This window comes from Corapipo altera, unplaced genomic scaffold (assembly GCF_003945725.1).
Source record: "Corapipo altera isolate COAL_440 unplaced genomic scaffold, ASM394572v1 44, whole genome shotgun sequence".
Lineage (NCBI taxonomy): Eukaryota > Metazoa > Chordata > Aves > Passeriformes > Pipridae > Corapipo > Corapipo altera.
Genome location: NW_020884880.1, coordinates 3,555,554 through 3,579,690, shown reverse-complemented (window position 1 = coordinate 3,579,690; position 24,137 = coordinate 3,555,554). Strand labels below are relative to the sequence as shown.

The 24,137-nt window shown below is 40.4% G+C and overlaps 2 protein-coding genes across 7 annotated transcripts in view; one reads left to right on the top strand and one right to left on the bottom strand.

The window, feature by feature from the left end:
• SLC25A13 (solute carrier family 25 member 13) overlaps window positions 1-1,509 on the top strand; it is a 102,237-nt gene extending 100,728 nt beyond the window's left edge. For all 3 annotated transcript variants that reach the window (XM_027639375.1, XM_027639374.1, XM_027639373.1), the window contains one exon: window positions 293-1,509. In XM_027639375.1, coding sequence (XP_027495176.1) covers window positions 293-482 — 190 coding nt within the window. In that variant the 3' untranslated portion in view covers window positions 483-1,509. The remainder of the gene's footprint in view (window positions 1-292) is intronic.
• A 5,606-nt stretch (window positions 1,510-7,115) lies between these two features.
• DYNC1I1 (dynein cytoplasmic 1 intermediate chain 1) overlaps window positions 7,116-24,137 on the bottom strand; it is a 184,988-nt gene continuing 167,966 nt past the window's right edge. For 3 of the 4 annotated variants that reach the window (XM_027639376.1, XM_027639378.1, XM_027639379.1), the window contains exon 17: window positions 7,116-8,087. In XM_027639376.1, the coding sequence (XP_027495177.1) occupies window positions 7,977-8,087 (111 nt within the window). In that variant the 3' untranslated portion in view covers window positions 7,116-7,976. Of the gene's footprint in view, window positions 8,088-20,995; window positions 21,015-24,137 lie in introns of all 4 variants that reach the window. The other variant, XM_027639377.1, reaches the window with a different exon arrangement.

Sequence of the window (24,137 nt, the reverse complement as noted above, 5' to 3'; positions counted from 1 at the left end):
TGGATTGGTTGTGCACTGAAGCAAAGACTTATGAACCCCTGCTGCTCCACACTGCAGTTTCTATTAATGCACTACAAATTTTATCTGGATTTGGCCATCATCATCATGAAGGCTCCTAACTGTTCTGGAAGGTTTTAAAACAGGGTATGTCTCCTTACATTGCATCATTTAATTTAGTTACTTATGGGGAAGTACATTCAGATGTCTTATTAAACTTACTTTATGGAGGAGATTTTTGTGAATACTGATTTTAATCTATGGAAATTAATCTATTGTTTTTATTATTTTGCAGAAAACCAGCTGGATCAGATACAGTTCCTAAATCTAGGATCACGCTCCCTGCTCCTAACCCTGACCATGTTGGCGGTTATAAATTGGCAGTTGCCACTTTTGCAGGGATTGAAAATAAGTTTGGACTTTACCTACCTCGGTTTAAGCCATCACCACCTACCTCAAAGGCTGCTGCAGCAGTAGGACCCTAAGTTTGTTGCTGTAGGGTTTTTGTTATTAGTTGGGAAAGAGCCACTTTTCTAATTGGTTAATACTTTGTTCCTTTAGCTTCTCATCATATAAAAGTTTAGCTTCATTTGAGTTTTAAGGTAATTTTCATCTTAAACGTAATCATTTGTCTTTGTGCTTCCGTAACCAGATCACTGTGAAATTCTTACCAGTTGTTTTAAGTTTGGGACCATGAATGTATTTGTCCACATCTGACATGTGCTTGTGTTGGGAAGACACTAATTTTAGGTTCCGTTTATTAGGGAGGGCTGGGTGAGAGCTGTGAACCAGATCATTTTACAGGCAGTGCGCAGTTGCAGATTACCAGGGCAGATGTCGCACATCGTCACTCGAATGGAAAAACTCAGTGGATATCACGGTGCTCAAAGCAGAATGATTTTGACTGTATGTGTAAATTGGTTATAAACTTGGTGCGTGTCTGCAGAGGTCAGCAAATATATACCCGGTACCTAAGTATGCCAGTACAGCTTCAACTTTTTAAATCTGTACACGCACAACTTCTGTTTCTGGATCGTATTATGAAGCTTTTATGTGGAACATGTTTTTGTAATGAAAACCACATTTATAAATGTTTAGCCGTTGTATTATGTTACTGGTATCAAAATGCTCAAAAGAAAGTGTTATTGTCCATAGTCTTTGCACTTTATGGCAGAACTTTTGGCATTCTACTACACATACAAGGAAATTTCATAACTAGGTGCCTATCTTGGGTTGCTGGTGTTTGGAATTCAGTTTGTATATGCACTTCTATAGTAAAACGCTGCTTGTTTAAATAACTGCAATAGAAAATTCATGCACTGTATCAATGGTACCTGCCTTAATTGCTGGCTTGTAATTGGCAAATAGGTGGTTTCAGATTCTTATTTACTTCATCAAGTCAAAAGAGATTAAAATAATCTAAAATAAAAGATTTTACTTAATTTTTGGTGCCTTGCACAGTGTTTAGAAAATTCTGTATTTATGCAGATAGAAATAAACCTTTCAAACAGATGCACACATGGTATTCTGTAACGGAAATAGTGCAGTACATCAAATGTCTTGTTCAACTTCAGTTACAAAGTCAGGTTAAGATAAAGTTAATATTTGCACTTATAGGCTACAAAAACACCTGCAGCTTGAGAACAAATTACCTCAATTCCCCTGCATAGAAAAGACATCTATTGATGGAGATGTCACTCAAAAAAAAAAAAAAAAAAAGAAACTTTTCCTCAGTCAAAAGCCAGGATTGGAGTAAGCTTTGATATTTTGACCTTTACTTTTGGGTGGAGGTTAACAGCTATGAACAGCTTAATTACCTAGTCACTTGAAGGTCCTGTTGGGTGTCTTCTATGATATCTCCTAAGATCAGGAGGAATTTGGTCTTGCTTGTCTCCTTTGGGTAGTTGCCTGCAACCTTGGCTGTAAACTGAGGGAATGCACAGATGCAGCATCTTTGGAGAAGAATGAGTTTGGTGTGCAATATCATATTGTTGTGCTGTAACTTGTGGAAATCCTGAAATGGAAATCACACTCGTTTTGCATTTGTGTTTGGGTCATCATAAAAATTATTCTCTTGGATTAATTTGTATTTTGAAGTTACTAGTGAAATTGAGGCAGGGCAGGAATAGCGTCTGCAGTACTCAGGCATGTTAAGGCATGGGGAGCAGATGACATTTATCTGAAGCTGCATCTTGGAGTCTGGCTAAACCAGTGTGCAGAGACTGCGCTGGGCTCTGACAGCCACCAGCTGCTTCCTCCTAACCCTGTGTAGCCGAGTCTCCCCAGATGACAGCTCCTTCATTTCAGAAATGGAAGGAAAAAAAGCTGTCCCTTGTATTTCTTCAAAATTAACTGTCAGGATTTTTGGTTAAGGCTTGTCATAAGAGTTAAACATTCTCTCTGGGAGCTACCTGTGCTTGACACCTGAGATTTCAGGCTGCATAAGAGCTGGTTTTACACTTCCTCCCTTGCATTTGCCTGACATACCTTGTCAAGAGTTTCTGTGGAAAGTCAGCAGCTCAGGGACGATGTCTGAGCACTGAACTGCGCCTTCTTCCCGGTCCAGGAGAGGAAGTGCCTGGCCATGTGCATGGGCTTGGCCGGCAGCTGCTCCCTCCTGGCTCAGCCTGGAGAGGGACACCCAGGCTGTACGCTCCAGAGCATGTCCCTCTGCTGCCTGACACCAAACCCCAGTGCTGCTGGGGCTTTGCAGCTAGGAACAGAAGAGGAATTAGAACTGGGTTATTGTCAGGCTTGCACAACTTCTTGGCTTGTGTGGTAAAGACTGTTGCTTGTGTTCCACAAAACAAAGCATAACTCACACTGATTTCCCTGCTTCCTGGTGCCCTCTCATTCCCAGGCCTGGCAGTATATTTATGACTTGTTCTTTATTCCAGGGATGAAGGAGAAAGCTCTCATCCCAGGGACAAAGATCAGGCACAGCTCTCCTATGGCAGATCGATCTCAGAAGGCCACAGCCTTCATCTTCTCCCTGGCAGGCACATCAGCAGGGCTGACTGACACTCCCACCCATGGTGGCCCTTCCCTTCCCCATTAACTTTTCTGGAGGATTGTTCTCTCCTTCTGCCCATCTTTTCAGAGCCAGTAGACAGTGGAGGCAGGGGCAGAAGGGTTGAAGAGCCAGTGGCTGCTTGGTTAACAGGCAACCCAGTTCAAAACATTTCAAAGATCTTGGGGAAGATCTGTGCCTGCAGTCGGTTTCCTCTAGACACAAAAGGATGCATTCCTGCTCTGAAAAGTTTACAGGCCAAGAAATTGTCAGATTGCCTTGCAAACAAACAAAAGGCCCTGAGGACAATGTTTGTCCTCTCTGGGTTTCTGAGTGAATTATGCAAATGGATAAAATGTAACCTCACTTGCTTCCTGCAGTCCAGCTAACTCCCTGTGACAGCACTTCTAGAAAAAAAGAAATGGCCAAATACTGGAGATGTTACCCATCAGGGGTGTCTCTGGAGCAGTGACCTCATATTTGTGTTTCTCAGTCCAGTAGAAGCCCAGAGATGCTTTTCTGCCTAGTCACCAGAGAATTGGTTGGGTTTAAGCTGACTTAATATTGACAGTTTGCAGGGACACTTGTGTGAGCAAACATACCACAGGCTTCGAAAATAACTTGAGCAGGTTTTTCTAAACCTGCTAAAAATATAAAACCTGACGAACTGCTCTGCATCTTCTTAGGAGGGGACAGTCTGCTGTACACTCCGTGATGTGCATACATGTCACGCTGCCTACTGCTGAGCTCCTCAGCTCTCCAATGCACACGTGGCAGAGGGACTATTGGGAATCCTACAGCTTTGCCATTTAAACACTGCTGTGAAATTCAGACTTTGTTTTCAGTTTAAATATTTGCCATTTTTGCATAAGGTAGAAGGCGATTTCCAGAGATGGTGATCATTTGTAAGTTATTTAGTGGTTGGGAATATAGAAGTCTCAAGACATTTATATTTTAAGTGTCTCCAGAGAGCTTCAAACACAGCAAATAACACAGAAGCAGCCTGGCATGAAGCAGCTTCTTTAATGCCACCTGCCATACGGTGGTTCTGCTTTCTGCACGGTGGGCAGTGGGTAATTCAGGCTGTGAGCTCGGGCAGCCTCTCCCAGTGCTGAACGTCATTGAGGTGTCTGTTGCCCCTCAGAGACATGACATTTTAAGAAGCATGTTTATCATTTTAACTGCTACTTGCACTGTTCCTCGTTGCAGCAGGAAGCAGTACCATTGCTTGCAAGATTCATTCCAGCTGCTGTAGTTACATTGCAAAGGGTTGCCTGGCCTCTCTCTGTGCTTACTCGCACCCCAAGCTGTGCAGACACTGTGTACCAGACATGGTGGTGCTACTACAGAGCTTTTCTCGTGACTTTGAAGGAGAACCAGTTCTGTGAGCTTCTCAAGGACAGGTGGCTACTCTTTAGCACCATTAGGTGCTGAGTCCTTCCTTAGGACTGATGCTGCCCTGATGATAGCAGAGTCTCCTTTGTCATTGGTCAGTGGAGACCATCTTACTCTACATGGGATGCCGTTTTGCTCTGTGAGCTCATCTTCTTTCGATGTTACCATGGGGGCTCTTGAACAGAGTACATGTCATAAAGGTGAAGTACCTTGCTTCCCCTTTTAGCAAATGCCTTCAGCTCCCACCCCCAGTGCCACCTGTCATGTCTTGCTATGTCCTTTCACACCTTCTTTCAGAACAAATCCCAAGTCCTTGGCACCAAAATCAAAGTCTTCCCTTCATCAAGTTCAAGACGTGTCCCTTCCACATCCACCTCGCAGTCCTCCATCCTAAACCTCAATCCAGCTTTTTCCTGCCACTTGCCTGCTTCTGTCCTAGTTGGGTTTGCTTTTTCTGACCTCTGTGGTTCAGATGTGCTCTCCAGATCAGTCTGAGCACACAGTTTATGTCTTTCACAGAAAGCTTACTTGCAATGGTCCTAAAACAGAGCCAGGCTGTTTTTGACTCATTCCACACCCAGAGCAGTCATGGCAGCATCCCAGCAGTGCTAGAGAATGGGACACACTCTTCATGTTCTTCCTTCTGTTCTCTGTATGTTTGTAGGCTAAAGAACCTGGAGAAGATGATATCTCTTTGCTCAGAATAAATGATAATTTTGTATTTATTTCCCTACTGGGCAGATTCTGAGGAACATTTTGTCATACAGGCTCTTTTTGGAAAGCCAGTAAAGTGGAGCTATTTGTTTAGCAGCAGGAAAATCAAACAAACAAGAACTGTGGGAGATTCCTGGAAGGGCGGCAACAAGGGCGGGTCAGAAATTCCACCACACAACATCACAAGCAACAGAAGGAGAGTAAATGCCTCTTCTTCTTGGGTGCTCTTCCATCTACTTTTAGCTGTGTGAAATGGCCCTTTCATGTTGTTGCTCTGTATTTACAAACCTGGTCATTTCTGTAGAAATCTGCATCTTTTCCTTGTTCCCTCTGTGTACTGCTGAACCTCACACCAAAAAAAAAAGGAAAAATTTTAAAAAAGGAGTATTGGTTATATTGATTCGCACACAGCAGTAAATGCTGAAGGTCTTCTGAGGCTGCCCTTAAAACCATTTTACAAGCTATTAATGCCATAAAGTAGGGAAGCTTGGACATGAACATGCAGCCTCCCCAAACAGTAATATGGAAAAAGAAGAAGCGTATCTGCCAGCCATTCCCACTGCACTGGTTACGATGAACAGGAGATGACATCAGTTAAACACCCTTCCTGTTACACCACAGTGTAACAGGAGGGTGTCCCACACTTTAAGGTGTGGATTTACTTAGCAGGTGGAAAGGTAGCAAGTACCCACCTCTGCTTCCCATGACAGCAGTACTGTGCTGTGTATCTGCCTGAGCACGTGTTCCTAATCTTGTGACCCAAGTGTGGGCCAACTGTGCCTCCCCCACTTCCACTTTGTACCACAACTACTTTACCCACATATACAGATAACACTTCCATGTGGTTATTGAAAGAAAAATAGGGCAAAACTGGAGAAAAACCCCAGAGGTAATGTCTAAACTGCTGCTTTACAGTTATCTCACCTGGCTGTTAGCATTCACCTTTAAGCTAGAGAAGTACTGCAAGTGCTACACTGGTCCTTCAGGACAGCTCCCAAAGCACCCAGGGGAGCAGCAGGAACACACAGCTTTTTAACACATGGCTACAACCTCAGGGAGCTACAGGACCAATGACTGATGTATCTCTGCTGTGTGTAGTCGGTCATCTGGGAGAACACTCCTCTCAGCCCAATGGCAGAACACTTCCATGGGCACTGGCAGATAGTTTCACTTCGCACCGTGAAGAAGAAAGTAGCACCTTCTTCATGCACTCTCATTGGGAGTTATTTCTAACCACCAAGAGGATAAGGGAAATGTAGCTTTTCCAAAGGACTCATTTTCTTAGCCTAGTCTTAGACTATAGCCCCAAAGATGATTAGATGATATATTCCTCAACATGATTACGCAAAGACAAGACGTGGCTCCCTACAAACAACATACAAGATCTTTCTTGTCTGACTCGCAGCATTTCTTTCTGTAATGGCTCACCCCATGGCTCTGAGTGTGAACCGTTGCTAAATCCAGGCATCAGAGCTGTGCTCTGGCCCAGCAGTGTTGTGACATGAATGTATCAAGCAGCCTCACCACCAACTCTCATCCCTCTGGACCACAGCACTCAAGGAGATCAGTCTGCACTCTGTTTCTTTTCTCAGAGATTATCATAAAGGAGCCTATTCCCTTGTCCCCTGTCCCAACCTGTCTCTCAAGACAGTCTGAGGAGGCCTTGTCTTTCCTATTCCTTTTCTCTTAGCACACATGGTAGCACAGTGCTTCTCTGTGTGTGCACAAGTGTGCAAGTGAGCATGCTAAGGATGGAGGAAAAATAAAAATTAACCTAGAAGCTGACATGCCTTAGTGCCTGCTCATGTAAAATCTGTAACAGGATCTGATGCGCTCAAGTCCATTACTGGCCAGTCCCGTACCAAAGGTATCTATTTACATGGCAGCTGCAGGAGCATTCTGTGAGTCAGGGCAGTCACATTTTCCCAGTGCTTCACCAGTGACTGGTAATGAACACGCTGAGCACTGCTGGCAAGGAAAGATCAACCACGCTGCAACAGAACAGGCCTGATACATTTTATTGGCAAATACTAGTGTCATATTCAGGAACCACAACCCTTAGTCAGACTGTTAGTGTTAACTTGCATGACAAGTATCAGTGACCAACTGTATTTGAAATATAGTTAAAGTGCCTAGAAATAATAGGCATCTTAAAAAAAAAAAAAGGAAAGGAAACTCATTCCATCCACTCAAGCCAACCTTTATAGATCTTATATCTTAAGCACAACTGATGTACTGTAATTGTTACGTGGACTTTAATGTAACCTCTACAGCAGCACACAGACAATGCAGTTCTCTCATTATGCACATGCTTTAGGATCGTTTATTTTAATGCTTTCAAATAAATATGTTCCATGCAGCACACCGCAATAAATAAGGAGCAGCAACTTTCGTATAGTACATCCATTCATAATGTAAGTCACCATGTGAAACACCACATCTAAAGTCTTTGGCCCAGTCCCATACAGTGAAGCACACCACATCTGCACATAATCATATCTGGCTTCATATGGATTTAATAGGACTATGCCAGAAGGGCAATGTGAGCACAAGTTTAACCAGGGGTTCCTAGCTATTAAATACAGCTACTAAGTAGTTAAAAGGCAACAACTAAACCCATAAAGGGTTGATTTGTCTTTTCTTTCTTACTTTTCAGACAGAAATATAAAGTATGAAAATGCTCTGGATATTTTCAGCCTTGTGTAAAGCAGTGTGATTAATATAGAATGCTTTGAGCAATACTGGCATGTACACTGGCATCAAAAGCCACAGCAAGACAGACTCTGACACTGAACACCGGTGTACTCAGCGGGTGAAAGCTGCTGTTCTGGCGGTGGCAGGCGCTGCAGCTCCTCTTCCTCTAGGCTGACAGCTCCACTGCCCCTTCCTCTTCACTGTCTGCTCGGTTGGCACGGATTTCCACCAAGGTCCGAGCAAAGCGGGTCCACTCGTCGTTGTGTGGAACAGCCAGCTGTGGGAGAAACCAACAGGGAATTAAGAGACTGGAGGGGGAACTGGTTCTCTCTCTGGCTTAAAATTGAGGCACCTCCTTTGAGGACAGCTCCTACCGCAATGAGGGTGGCTGTGCATGGTGAAGGACCAAGGCATAGGCCTCACCAACCTGCCGCGGGCTGGTTATCTGTGAAATGTGGCCAAGTTCACAGGGCACACCTGGCAGCTTCCTATTCAGTACCAGCTAGAAGGAGCTTTTAGTCAGTGGCAGAGAAAAAAAGCTTTATCTGCCTGATTTTAAGGAAAACTTTCTTGCTGGAGTGTTGCTGCAAAACCTACCCATTGGTTAAAATATTTCAAATTTTCCAAACTAGAGCGAGGCCTTGATCTCTACAAGTATACACACGCATGTTTCACTTTACAGACAAGTTGGCCATTGGCAGTCAGCGGGGTTGTGCCCAAGTGTAATTGTTTGCAGGACTGAGGTCAGTGTGCACAAGGTAACAGAGCTTTTACAACACTGTATTGAAACTATTTTCCTGAAGTTCATTAAAGCTTTTAGTAGTAAAATAAATATATTGTGTTATTTTAGTTACCCTCCTCTATGTTAAAGAATTCAGAGTTACATGAAATTTATTATAATGGAAATGTTATACCAAGTGGATACTGCATTACTGCTCTGATTTTTTTATAACATCATGCTAGATCCATTTTGTATTTAATACCATTGATGTTTCTAATGAAGAGCTCTTGAACATTAAGCTTCAAGAGGGACATGTAATCTAAATAGCTGAGCTTCCAGACAAAACGCTTTAGTGCTATGGCAAAATAATACTGCAGTCACTTCCAGCTGGATTCAATACTGAATTTCTGGAAGATAATGCAAGCTGGGATTGAGATAATTAAAAAGGAAAAAAAACCCCAACAACAACAACAACAAAAACCAACAAAAAAACCCAAAACAAAACAAAAATACCAAAACAAACCAAGCGGTTTTCTCAAACTTTGTTTTCATTAACTCAAATTCCAGAAAACAGCAAAAATCATCCAGATGAACCATACACATTTTTACTGCCCTCTTGAAGCCCATCACTCATGTGCTGAACGTAATATGAAAGAATAACTGTTTCAAGACATTACGCAGTGCTTGGTACTGAAGAAGGTAACTGTTTGGAAACAACAGGGTTTACATAAACTGCTGTCCACCTTAGCAAATGGATACCTTTAGACTGAAGAATGAGTATGACTGTAGCTAATCCAGTTTGTACTACCCAATATTCAGTCTGAACTGACTTAAATCTTTACAAAGACCAAACACTACCAAAAGTACCACACTAACTACATCTATTTGGCACTAGTAGATCATAGGTGCACACGAGGCTTTAGCGTACATGGTACTGGAATACAGTCAAATTATTTTCCTCTCCTTACATCTCAACTGGATACACAGAACTGGAGACTAAGAAAAGGATCTGTTACATGACCAGCTGGGGAAAAAGCTTGTATATTTGCCCAAGATCATGCATGTGAAAACTCCACATACACTGCTGCAGTGCAGTGTTAATCTCATGGACAGGAATGCAATATTGGATTCAAACAGATCTCATGGGTGATTATCAGTTTTTCAACTATTTTGTATCTAGCTTTGGCTCTACATGCAGTATTTTGGGAGAAAACACAGCATGTGTATTAAAGCTTCCCATGTATTGGGTATATATGAGTGACTGAGTGACAGTGGTCAGCGACATTATGAAGGGCTGGTGTGCAAGAGTTTGGTTTTTTGCCTGTTGAAACACTGAATATAGTGCAGTTCAGCATTTGTTGAGGCTACGGATTGAGAAATGCAATCCGTGAGAAAGCCTTAATAGGTGTCACTGCAGTCTCTGGGTTTTCCCTTCTTTGTTCCTGGGAGAAGTACAGGAGAAAAATGCCAAAAGTGGAAGACAGAGACCAGAGTTACAGTAAATCATTTGAGACAGCTGTCTCTCATGCTCACACACACAGATGTGGATCTGGTATGGCCTACACCTGAAAGACCGCTCTGTTCTTTCAAAAACCTTTAGCAGAGGAAAATGTAACACTTGAACGAAGGTCAGTGAACCAACACACAAGTACCCATAGCACACATTTAGTCACAGCCACAGACCTATACCACCTTCTGTATAGTATTAAGGGACAGTGCAAAGATTCTTCTATCAGAGATACAACCAAAACCAGCTGTGTAGCCATCTCCCTGTTCCTGCTGCTCGTGTCCTAAAAGATTTTATTTCTTGTGATTGTGTACAGCACTACCATTTGTCAAACTCTTGAATGGAAACATGAAATGAGTCTCACTTATTTCAAGTAGAAAAATCTTTAAAGTAGAAAAATATCCTAGGCAAAGGACTTACTGAATTTAATAAAGCCTCATTTCTCCTTGTCTTTTAAAATCCTAAACAGTATTAAATTCTATTAAATGGCTGAAGAAGATGATATGTCATTCTAAAGAAAAAAATTAAATATATTTATGACATTGAGATAATTTAATTGCCTTTACTCCACAGCATGACCACAGACAAAATCAAAGTCCAGGCTATTAAAACAACTTGGTATCTCAAACTTGAAGAATCTCCCCAGGAATGTATTACATGTGTTACTCTTAGCTGACAGTGTTAGCAAGGTCTGGGCCACTTCTAATGGCTCAGTTCACAATGCAATCAACGACCAAAGTGAATACCTCTAGCACAGAAGTAAAAACATTCAGTGTCCACACACAGTCTAACTTCTTACAACTTAATCTTATTTTACCTTATTTAATCTTATGCACTGCATCATGCTTTCAATAAGGGGCCAATCCTGCTAATAGATTGTTAGTAGAATAAACCTCTCTAATATAAATTCCTCAGGGATGTGGAGGGAAACCTTGGCAATAATGAGGTCAAAGGAAAAATTATCCTTTATTTTCCATGCCCCTTTCTTTCTGCAGAGGCCCCAGTACTGAACCACAACACTTAAACAGCAAAAGACCACAAATAAAAAGTATCCATAAACTCCAATTCAAATTCTTCTCTGTATTAATGCTCCCCTTCTAGTAATTTTCCATTCAGGTTCCTTCATCTGGGGACACTGACACCCACAAGTGCTGGAGGCCCGGGTCTATCTGTGGAATCTCCCTCTCAGCTTCTCTGCACGTGTTTTTTTGGTGGAAGAAACAAGGAAATACTTCATAGGGGAAGGCCAGAGGTTTAGAGCTATCTGGGTATTCCTCACTCATGTGGCCACTCATGTGTCCACTTCCAGTTACTACAAAGCAGCATGTGTTGAGTTCCAGCAGTCGTGACATTGATACAGGGTAGAAATGTTCACCAAAGCGAATAATTTAATATAATAACTTACATTAACATTTGGGTCAGAGGTTTATTTGAATGAATTGATGCTAAGGTATGGAGCAGAACAACAAGAACATAAATGCTATTAAGTGTTTTCCTTTGATCCCTTTGCAATGGAAGGTAAGTGCTACCCCCACCTAATTAATTGACTAAATTACTCACACTGCTTTAACTTAAGCACCATGGTACATTTAGGTTGCATCGGACAGTAATTCTAATGAAGAAAACCAGTATTATCAAATAGGAATGACTACCAGGATCTTCCTGTCTTTGCCTTGCCAGTGTGTCACAATTCCTCATGATTTACACAGTGCACAATGAAACTGTATCCCACAGTGCCACAGAGCCCTTGAACCTTCTGAAGCTTCTCTGTTCTTAGGGGATCATTCTAGCCTAGCACTTCATTTACCTGTTAGCTTTCCTGCCCTAAAGCACCAACACATGCCCTGCTCCACACTACTACTGACCAAGGAGATGGTTTATGTGCATCTGGTAAGAGAGTACGAGAGCACTCTCTCCCCCGAGGCTCGCCAGGCCACCTGGCCACAGGTAGCAGTGTGAATGTGAACTTCACCAAAACCAGCCTCCTCCATCTTCTCACCGAGGTGTGCAAACCTTCCAACCCATACACCAGAGATTTTACAAACACAAGCTATGTTTCCTGTGTTTTCCCAGAAACCGTGCTATTAGCAGCTTCACTGAACTACACCAGAATTCAGGAAAAGGAGATGCTCTGACCAGACAAATCTCGATGCTGGCCGCTGTGTCAGTTAGTCCTGGGCTTCCCATGCAAGCATAAAAGGAACAAAATAACAGTGCCTGAGGATACAAATCAGCATCAATTTCTTTTTCAGATCATTTAGCACCTTCTAGTACATTTGCTCTTTTAAGTTATGTATATTAAAAAAAAAAAAAAAAAGAAAGAAAAATTAATTGAGACAAAAACCCAAGGTTTTGAATGTGCCCTTTAAAGGAATCTATCCAGATGGTTGAAACAAAATATTACAACATATTTCAAGATTTTTGTATATTCCCCTCCTATCCATCTTTTTTATGGCTGAGAGTGTTTCAGCTGAATTTGTCCAAATCTCTGTATGGCTTCAGTTTCCCTGAAAAACCACTTTCCAACAAATGAATTATTCATTGAGGATATTTCACTTTACTCCTGGCTCCTTGCCTTCCCTGGAGCCTGTAAATCTTTGGGATGGGTGTGGACAAACTCTTCCTGCCTTCATCCGTCCATGCTCTTGTCCATCACAGCTCTCCTCTGAGGGCTGGGGACTCTCCTGAGAACTAAAAAATGCCATTTCAGCAGCAGCAGCCTCCACTTTGGAGAAACTACTGTCCCATAGGCTCAAAGGGAGCACAGTCATCCATGTTGAACCTGTTACACTCCTTTTAATGACTGTACCTCATGGACTAATTTACTTGTCACTGAGACACTGGGTCATAACCTGCAGCACTGGTCACTGGTGAAATAATTGTGCAATCCCAATCACCAGCTTAATAGTCACTTTTTTTTTTGCCTTCACCTAGAGTTCAGAAGCCTCAAAGCAAAAACAGTCATGGGAAGAACCTCCTCAGCATTGTCACTGACTGAGGGGTTGTTCCAAAGTGGCGAATTTTTCCAACCAGAACGGCCTGTAATCACTTCTAACACACACAGCCCATGGACACAGGTGTAAATGGAGAATCTGAAAATGAACTGTTACGCCACGACTTGGAATGATCTGCCAAAGTATGTGGTCTGCAGTGGCCTGCACAACCCGATTGCTGCACACTGTTTTCAATTAGAAGTTCGCAGACGAGCCTGCATGGTGGTCCAAGATACACTCTAAGGGTGACAGTGGTCCCCAATTCAAAAATCTGCGACCCATTCAAACACACTTCATGGAAGTACAATGCTTTCTTATTTTTGTGTTAAGAAAAAACTAATTCAGATCTAAATTGATGAGTTTCTATAGCTAATCACTGTGCTCCCAGAGATCAGAAACTTTCCCATTAACATGCATCTTTCATCAGTTGCATTTGGGTTTGCTGCTGTTTGGAGGCAAAAGCTGACCCTATTTTAGACAATTCTGTTTACCTGTCTCCACTTCCACACAGCCATTCTTACCAGAAAATTCAGCAGGGAAAATAAAAACTGATAAAAATATAAATAAATACTAAATAAAACTACATGAAAACTAACATTCTAAACTATGCTGTTGGTATTACAACTTTTTAGAAGGGCAAGTTAAACTCTCTTTGACGAGAGAGCTAATTAAAGTTTAGTAAATATTCAGATTAATCTGAATTTGTGGACACCACCAAGTCTGGTAAACTAATGACTAAAATCTCAGACTTCACACTAAGTTATTTTTGTATGTGGTTTATCACCATTTTAATATTCTTTTAATTTAATAGCATCATCAAATAAACATAGCTTCAGGGAAATGTTAGCTATATATTCTCTGAGCAAAATTTTTGTCACCCTATATTGTCCATATCACCCTCTAAAATTAAATGCTGTACTGAAAAGAAATCTGCTGCAAATACTTTGAGCAATAGATTAACATCTGAATGCAGTTATGACATTGTAGGTAAAAATGTTTTTTCATGATGACAAAATACAACTACTTGAACTGGATGATTTCTAAAAGTAGAACAGGCAATTGGTCTCGTTTTCTGGGTAAAAGACTGCACTTGCAGAATGAGGACTGTAATACAAACAATAACAAACAATTACAGTTCCACTTTAAGAACTGATCCTATCTTCTGGAGTTCAACAGATGCTTTATCACTATTGTTGAGTTGAAAAGAGATATGCAAATGTAAATACCTTGATACACACATAGAGCAGGCAGGCATGCACCTATTCTGGCCCTGCTCTTGCCCCCCAGAATCAATTACAGCCTGCCTTTGATATTTTTCTCAACCTATATGGATAATTTTTTTCCTGAAAAAGTCTATATTTTTCCAGGCAACACCCTGTGCCACACACATGGATGGAAACAAAGTGGGAGGTAATACGCAGCGAAATGGCCACCGAAGTAACCAAGAGCACCCTTTTCACATAACTATAGTACCACTGTATTTAACTCTTGGGAGAGCTGAACATCACTGTTAACAATGGATGAAACCACTGGCAGGAACTCAAACCCCACATACTGCATGCAGATGATTTTAATAAGATACAGTGTTTAGACCACAAAGGATACACTCCAGAGTAGCTCTATATATATTTGTTTACTTAATTGAAGGGGTGGAATACCATAGGCAGCCTAAATACTGCATTTATTTTATGCACAGCAGTCAGTCTAGTGTCACAGACACAGTATACACTACCCTTCTATGAAGTTAATTACTTAGCCCTCATCTAGATTAATGTCTGTTGTGATTTATTTCTTTGCAATTCACCAGCAGAGTCTGATTTAACTAGTGCTGCCTTAGTAAAAAGAAGACAAAATATTAGCTTCTATCAAAAAAACCCAACAATCTCAAACAAAAACTGAATCAGCTTTCAGCAGACTTTGACTTTTTTCTTCTAAGAACAGTAGCTGCTGAATTGTTACACAGTTAATGGCAAATTATGTTTTGAATACCAAGCTAACAATGGTGTTATTTTAATAATTTATATGTAATGTGCAAAGATACACTGTATAAAGGGCCTACATAGGAACTGAAGCATTTGAATGCCCATTAATTCTTTTGAAAACTTAGTACTCTTTGTCTGCATCAGTCATCTTGATGCCAGTCTAACATGAAAACAGAGTAAAATATAGCCTGTAAATTATACATACATGACACATAAATGCATGTTAACAGAACATTAAGACTGCAGACTGAAACACTTCAAAGATAGGAAATGTCAGAGTTAAAGCTAACTCCCTCAGTTCGAGCATGTTACTCATTTTGCCTTATGACACTGTCTTTAATCTTAAAAAAAAAAAGTAAGAAACAACAAAACCTGTGCTAGAAGCAAACACCAATTATGAAAAACTCCACCCTGGAGGATTACAACTTGATAGGGTATATGGAAGAGAAAACAAGGAAGTGAAAAGTATCTTTAATTGTAGACAATGCTACAGTTCCACCTCTAATACCAGAGTTGGCTCATGCTGATGTCCAAGCTATCAAACAGATTATGCCTTCCTCAACCAATGTATCACAATGCTGCACTTGATACAGACTACAGAGGATAAAATATTGAGTAATCACCAGTCACCAGAAAGAGGTGACTGAAAATTGAAATTTAAATAATTTTATTTCCTTAAATCACCTCTTGTTTTTAAAAAAGTAACACTGACTATAAGCTTATAGCTTGTTCTTAAGCCCACTGAAGTGTTTTCACTTAGTCATGTTGGGAGGAGCCTCTCCTATGTGTCTCCTCAAGTGATACTTTCAATGGTGGAGACTATTGGCCTTGGAAACAGAAGAGATTTAATATAATTAATCAGCCACAGGAGCAGAAAGAGAATCTGCCATGCTTCAGGAAAGCCAACAGTTTTGATTCAACAGAGCTGATGCCCTAAAAAACAAAGTTCTTGTAGTTCCTACCATTCCACTTCTTCTGTAATGGCATCAATTTACAGGTGGATTGAGAAAAACATTGAGTCATGCTGCCTGCCATTCATCTCCCATGGGGATCTCAGTCCTGCTCCGATTGTCATTTCTCAAAGCCATTGAAAACTCCATGAATTTTTTACATGACTGTCAGGGCATTTAACATTTGGAGCTAAGGGATCAGAATTCCTCCTCTACCAAATTATGTTATCAGTTGTCATCACGGCACAAGAAAGCCTAAAAATACTAAATGAATCAAAACTAGAAGGAGCCCATAACCTATTGTTCTTTCCAATATCTACATTTTTTTTACTGACAACTACATTGACTGGAAGAATGAGCCCATGAGTTTCACTGGAAATACCACCAGAGCTTCAGTCCATGGGGTAGCTGCACTGGCAGAGGTGCCTCCCTGGAAGTTCAGGACTATTGCCTCAGGGAAGGGAATAAACCATCTTCAGCTCAGCTTGCTTTCTATCTAAACCAAGTTGGCCGTGTCAATGTCACGATTCATGCCCAGAAATCCAGCAGAGTAGGAACTGTAAAGGACTTTTGCCAGAGCTTTCTGACTCTCAGTTGGCAAATGGACTCTCACCATAAGTAGCTTATGAACTGCTCAAAGATTTTAAGTTTGCAGGAGAGTTGCTGTTTTCTCTGAGATTTTGAATACATCCCATTATCTACAAAAGCTCATCCATGAAATAGCAGGGGGTTTTGTTATGTTCTTTTTCCTTTTTTTTTTTCTTCATTTCAGATATAGATTCTTTCATCACTCTAGGCACTGGAGTATACATTTCACATTTAAATGAATATAGAATTTTAGCTGCAAAATAGGATGCATTAAGGCCCAGAGTTATCCTCAGCTGGTATTTAGGTTTTACTGTTACTTTCCAAGTCACAAATTAAGTATTTTTTCATGTTCAAAATACAGACCATTTTGCAAACCATAAAGATTGAAAACATAGTTAAGGATTCTCAAAATGAAAACTGCTACTGGATGTGACAGGTTGAAACCACAAAAGCACCATGAAGAAAATTAATTATACAAAGCAGCTCTTGTTCCTGAAGTGTTTTAACACCACAGTGATAACTCACGAATTCCAATGAAATTTGCAAACTGCTGCACACAAACTGAGCTTAAATTAAATTTTGTATTTTTCAGAGAAAATGTTACCCAACAGAATAACTAGATATTTAAAATACATACTCTGTGACACTATTAACATGCATTGACTACAGCTGTATCCCCCCCACAGTGTTCCAGGATACAGGGTCAGGACAGGGCAGACCAGCACTCGTTCCGGTTTTACTGCCTCAGCTACAACTATCACAGAAAGCCTGGACACAGATTATCTTTTCCACTAAGCCTCTTGACAAGTTTTCAGGAGAAGCAGTAACTGAGGAGATAGTACTGAAGCCACCAGTAGTGCCGATGTGGACAGAGTGGTATGTCCAATCTGGGCCTCCCTTTACCCCTCCTCTCTTGCCCTTGCTTCCCAGTTCAGCAGGAAAATACCATACAGCTCTCCCTTCTCCCCCTTCTGCAGGCTTTACTGTGCAGAAAGGGAATGATCTCTTACAGTTTCTCTTCTGCAACTCTCATCACTTCGTTATCTGCGTGCCTTCTAATAGTGCATTAAGCTACATGATTAACTCCTGTCTCATGTGGCTTGTTCTCTCTGATCCTCTCTGCAGGGGGAGGATCTGTGCCTTTGCAAAGGAAAAGGAAACATAAGTCAGCTTTAAAATAGTGTGCAAATGAATAAAAAGGACTAGGGCCAGATTTTTGTTGGTTGGTTGACTGGGTTTCTTAAGTCTTTTATTTCATATGATGAGGAGTTGAAGAATTATTTTAAAAGATATTTGTATCATATTGGAAACTCATGTCTTTTTACCCTGTGAAATTCTTTGGGGAACAAGTAAGCTGCCTCTGGAGAATTACTGAAATATTTCATCATAAGCAACTGGAAGCTAAGAATAAAGAATCAACTGAATTTTTAGTATAACTCTTTAAATCCCGCACCCTCTTCTGTCTGTTTTCACTAATATCCGTTTACTTTCACTGTCTAGTCAATTAATGAGAAAAATTATATTTTCATTTAAAATCTGGTACTTCCTCCTTTAATTTTATTAAGTAATATTCAGATAGTAGAATGAAAGTGGAATTTTGTGTTCACTTTTCTAGAGAGAGAAACAGAAGGAACTGTGTTGTTACCAAGAGCAAGTATACATCAGGGCATAGGCAGGAGAGTGACCCTGTACAGCAGGTGTGACCCACTGCAGTATCACACACAAGCACGTCACGAAATCCTGTTGACAGGCTCTGCTTCGAGAGGTCCTACTGCTTCTACCCGCTCTGAAACTTCAGCCTTCTGACAGTTAAAAATATTATTCTAATTTTTGACTTGAATACATGGCCAGCTTGCAGCCACATGCACTGTTGGCAGCATGTCCTCAGCTTCACTACTTCTCCCTCTCTGGTCCCAAGCACTCCTAGGATATGAAAGGATATGAAATATCTATATTGCCACCAGGTTCAGACTTCCCTGGCTTAGTCACACCAAGTTCTTCTGCCTCTTCTTACAGGCTACTCTTCTCTCCCAGTACCCCAGATCCACACCTCTCCCTGATATATTTCAAGTGTTCTTTTTTTAAAAAATATACATTTTAAAACAAAAGAGTAAATGATTTTGCATCATCTTTTAAATAATATCTGTTTTATGAAACTGCTTTGTAAGTCTGAAGGCCACGATGAGGGAGACTGAGAAGGGTAGAGAGCCACTGACTTCACATGATGTACAAGAGGTGGCAGGGAAAGGGAAGCAAAAGGCCCTAGGCTGGCACTGGAGATAAAGAGCTCCAATGTTCAGCATCCAGCCTGAGGTAACTCAGATTAATTAGGCCATGGCTCGGTTTTCCCTTCCCTAATAAAGATTGTTATTAAGAACACAAGCCTCCATTACAGCTTCTTGAAGTATCAAAACACACTGAAAGAACAAGGTAACTCATATCCTTTTCAATTTCTTATCAGACTAGTATGACCTCACTGACAAGCACTCCACCACCAATATGCGTGTATAGGGATACTCACAAGTATAAATCTGTACATTTTTATGTATGGATATAGCCAAGTTCCATTTTAAACTGTAAAAGTACATAAATGCTTGGTTTTAACTTATCAACATAACATTGTTTTTCTACAACAGAATAAACCACTGCTTACAAAAAGACCTCAAAGCCTTCACAGTAACCTAAAGTAATGAATATTGTAATGAGAAACACAAGTATTTAGGGTGATAATGACTGGACTTTGCTCTACTTAGATCGGCTCACCCCCTATGGAGGCTACCAAAGCTTAAAGATTTTATCACCCTAGTAATCAGCAACGGGTAATGGCCTTCATAAAACACAGTAATTAAATTGACTGATTTCAAACTAGTGCATTTTTTTCATTAGGGAGTTATTTTTTAACCTACTTCAAAAATCCTTTTGTGAATACTGACTATATCAGTCAAAATTCAAATGATGAGGGATGAGGAGCTTGTTCTTCTCAATAGTTCAGATATTATTCAAGTAAAAAGCTGAAGTTCCTAGTATTTTTTTTTTTGGTCATCTCTAAATGCTTCCGGTTTTAAAAGTCTTTCAAGACTGAATATTATAAAACTGGGGGTAGAAGGGAAGCAAATCAAAACCTTAGCTCTTTACATTTTCCAAAAACTCGTAAGAGATTCTGCCTTGTTAAAATACGCTTTTAACATTCTCTGAGGCCAGCATTCCAACCTCCCTAGCAAAATATCAGTGGAGAAATTCATGCAGTGCCACACAATCCATTTAATTATCCTTTATGCCTGGATTGTGCATGTTGTTGTAACTACCGTGTCTTACTTAATCTTTGAACACTTTTGAATAACACTTGGTTGTAAGCACAACCCTTTATTATTGCTCAAATTTGCCTTCACAATATGTGCGTGAGCCATTACAAGAATACTTGTAACTCAACAGAGATTTTAAAATAAAATATTTTATGGTGAGTCTCAACTCCACTTTTGTGGCAAAAACATTTCCCAACTCAATATATGCTCTAGAGAAGCTTTATGATGGCAAAAGCAAACCTACTGGAAAATCTACCTGGATGACTATGACACAAAACCTAGCTTCATATTTCTCTCTCTGGGCATACAGCAGTTTTTAAAGAGATGCTGAATATGTTTTCCATATGACATCTACAGTGAAACACAGGGATCACAAGACAGGAGTACAAAGTACAAATCCTTCACACTCTAGACAGAAAAACAAGTGACTCAGTAGCCATGCTGAAATGTGAGAGTTGGTCACAAATATACACTTATTTCTGTCTAGAACCCAAAAAATCTCAGGGCAGCTTTTAAAGGCTGTTGAAATCAAAGGAAATTATTTTATAGGCACCAGTGGGATATTCCTTACTATACCACTTCATCCACGTACTTCAGGTGGTTTTCAGCTCCTCCCTCACTGGTCATATACTCGAAAATGAGATGCAGGATTAACACCTATCAAGGAGCAAATATGGAAGTACACAAACAACCTAACATAGCAGCACTAAAAAGGCTTAAGTCAATAGTAGCTCTGAAACCTACCAAAATCACATAAGCATCCATATGATTCAGATTTCACTGTAAGGAAATGATGACAGAAGGAATAAGTGAACCAAGAATCCCAGGTAACTGCTTTCTTTGGCAGAGCCAGCCTTCCTGGAGAGTCTACAAAAGGACGTTTTCTTACTTTCCTCACTTTTCTCCAGTTGCACCTGTCACAACAGCTACCTTTGAAAAGGATGACTAGAACCAATGGTCTGAAAGGCCGCCAAACAGATGCAACAGGTTGTCCTGTAACTAGTTTTACAAAATAATGTACTGCATTAAGCTACTCATGATTACAGTTTCAAACTCTGCAGTCCTGTGCTACAAACTTACTTTGTATTTCAATACAATCAAATAATAAGTTGTTGATTTACAGTTTCTATCTATATACTCACAGCGCAAGCAGAATGTGACCTGGAAGAGATAAATGGGGAAAAAAAAGAAAAGAGAAATAATGGAAGGCAGATGAGAAGCTGCTTCTTTCACAACCAAAGGTGCAAAGAGCATTCTCAATAAGCCAGGTAAGCAACAAACATGGTTGTTAGAGAATATTTATGACAGCATCCACTGTGTAACATCACTGAAGCGTGCACAATGGGAGCAAGCTTTCTAGAAAATATATCTACAAAACAGACATGCAGCTAGGTCTAACTATCAATCATCTGGACATGTGAATAAATCTAAAGTCAGTGGTCCATGTTCTGTTAAAATCAACTTCTACCATACAAAAATCTTGCTGCCCAGTAAATAAGCTAAAATATATTACACAAACTGTATAATATATTTTAGCTTCTGCTGCCCACAGAATCTAAAATATATTATACAAACTATCACAATAATAATATCACAGCTACTAGGCCAGCAAAAGTTTTAATATTTAGATCTTACCAAGAGTAAAGTGTACTTACAATGACTGGTTATATATTCTGGTTAAGTTATATAGGTTTAAGATCCCATCACATTAAAACAATCAGATTTTGGTATGTTTTGGTTTTATTTCATTTTATAATTTACATTCTTTAAGTCAGTGCTTACTGATCCACAAGAGCACATCTATATGGACTATTTAAGTCTCCTCTCCCCTGGAAGTGTGTGTGTAACTCCCATTAATGCTAATGGGCATAAAGCACACATATAGAGGAGAAAATAGACCCCTCACTGTGAAAATAAATGTGTTCAGTTATTTTCAGATGCGATGCTGAAATCATACAACTAAAACTACATACTCTAAGGAGATAACATTGTATAGCCTAACTGAAAATGTCACCATTATTTTTAACTCCCTGGTCATGGACCCTGACATGTTCTTTATGTTTCTGACATTTCCTGTGTCATAAAAACCATGACTGCATAACATATGAACAAGGGCCAAACCCTAAATTCTTACACAAGCAAAAGCATCCCAGATCTCACACTCCTTGCCTTCACAAAGGATGCAAGGTTAGCCCTCTTGTCCTATGTTTTTCACCTAGGTCATATGTTTTCTCTTTACACCGTATGGGTTAATAGCAGCAGTAAACTTTACTGCTCTCTAGGATAGTTCCTTAAAACCATGATGAATCTACCAAAGTAAAAATTCCTACCAGTTATTTCTTTTCCTTAATGATTTGATAACCTGATGTTTTCTGTTTTAATCAAAATTAATGGAGTCAATGCTGTCTGTTTAAACAGGTAAGAAAAACTGTTTATCTGGTGATGTGAAATTCAAAGACACTGTGCTTTATTAAAATACAAATATAATCACATTTTTTTCTAATGGAAGCAATGTTTTATGCATTTACAGCTAATCTAACATGGTATTTGGAACAGTCACAAGAAAAGAAAGGTTTTAAAAAGGGTGCAGTATAAGTGGAGCATGAATGGTTTTGGCGAGTGTATTTAGGGTCTTTGTAAAGTGGCCTGCTGACTTTCTAACGCAAGTAATCACAACCATCTTCCCAAATCAGAGAGATGCACCTTCAAACAAGTGGATGCTACTGAGTTATCAGTCAGGCAGGGATGAGTTCTTCCAGGCCTTTTCAGAAGCTGATGTTGTAGGAGATGGGATGAGCGTTATTGCTGAAAGGTCAACTGTCACAGCTTAGTGTCAGGATTTGCAACATTTCGGGGTCAAATACAAAAGTTAGGTCCTGTCAGGTGCTGTACAGTCCAGCTCCCAGACCCTCGACCTCAGCCACATGCTCACTCATCTATTCCTACACTGAGTCAGTTCATGAAGAAAAATACTCCAAAGAAAACAAACCAAACAAATAAATACTTCTCTACTGATCTGCCTCCCACCACACGAGTGCTAACAAGCACTGCTGCCTACACAAAAACTGGACAGCGAGGAATATGGGTAGAGGTAGCTGGCAGGGGAAGGGCTGCCCCTTTTAAACTGTCAGACCAATGCTGTCACATCCCAAAATCAAACCCATACAAAAAGGACAGTCAAAAGAGGATGCCAGCTGAGACAAGGAACTGGCTGGTGACTGCACACTGAAGTAAAGCAGAGCCTTAGAGGCTGCCATTTTTTTGCCAGACACTTCCAAAAGTGCATGTGCACACTGTGAGTCCCCCATGTGTCATGCCTGAGGACAGCTAAGCATGGATTCACTCATCAAAGAGCTCTTTATGGACTGGCACACAGGGTTAATGACCGAAGAGGCTGTTATTCACTGTACATGCCCCCTCGGTTCCAGACTCCTGAGCTGCAAAGTATTTCTGCATCTCACTTGAGGCTTTATAGTGAGAAAAGCTGGGCTGGACAATATATGAACACCCTTCTTTTCCAAATCAGAAAAAGGCACTACAATACAGCAGCCCCAGTAGCATCTGAAGTTGTTGCAGCCCAGATCACCTCTTCTGAATTTGATACAGGAATTATGGCAGAGACTGATACTGCCAGAATGAACTAGGCAACAAATTAATGAGCTCCTTCATTCCTTACAGGAGAGGAGGAGGGTTTACAATGGTCTGTCAGCAGCCATGTGGATGGACATCCATTGCTTTACATAACTGCATACAGAGCTGAGCTGGAGACACTGAGACTCTGCACGGGCAGGACATGCAACATCCGTGAAGCAAAGCCCTTTATGTACCACTGAACTGGACTAACACAAATCAATACTGTTGAATGACTCTCTTTTCTTCTTCAAGTAATAGAAGCCTGTCTTTTTTTATCCGGGTGTATCACTGTGACTCATTTTGCAAGCTGACGTCTGATTACATAGAGGAAAGGCCAAAACCTTAAAATATTACTACTTCTGTATAGAACACTAAATCTATTTTCTCCTGAGTGAGTTTGCAGGGGTAAACAATCCTATGAATGATTTGGTGTATGATATGAAAAAAGAGACATTTCCACAGCCCATCTCCCAGAAAAGATCACTCTGTGCTGTCATCAAAGACATTTCCATAGCCTGTCGTATCACTTGAAAGACAGAAAAAACACCTTTTCAGAACAATCATGTAAAAATGAAAAATAAATAAAACCAGCCTGACTTGCCAGCATCACAGTGGAAATCTGAGCACAGTAACCTTAGACAATTTAGAGAT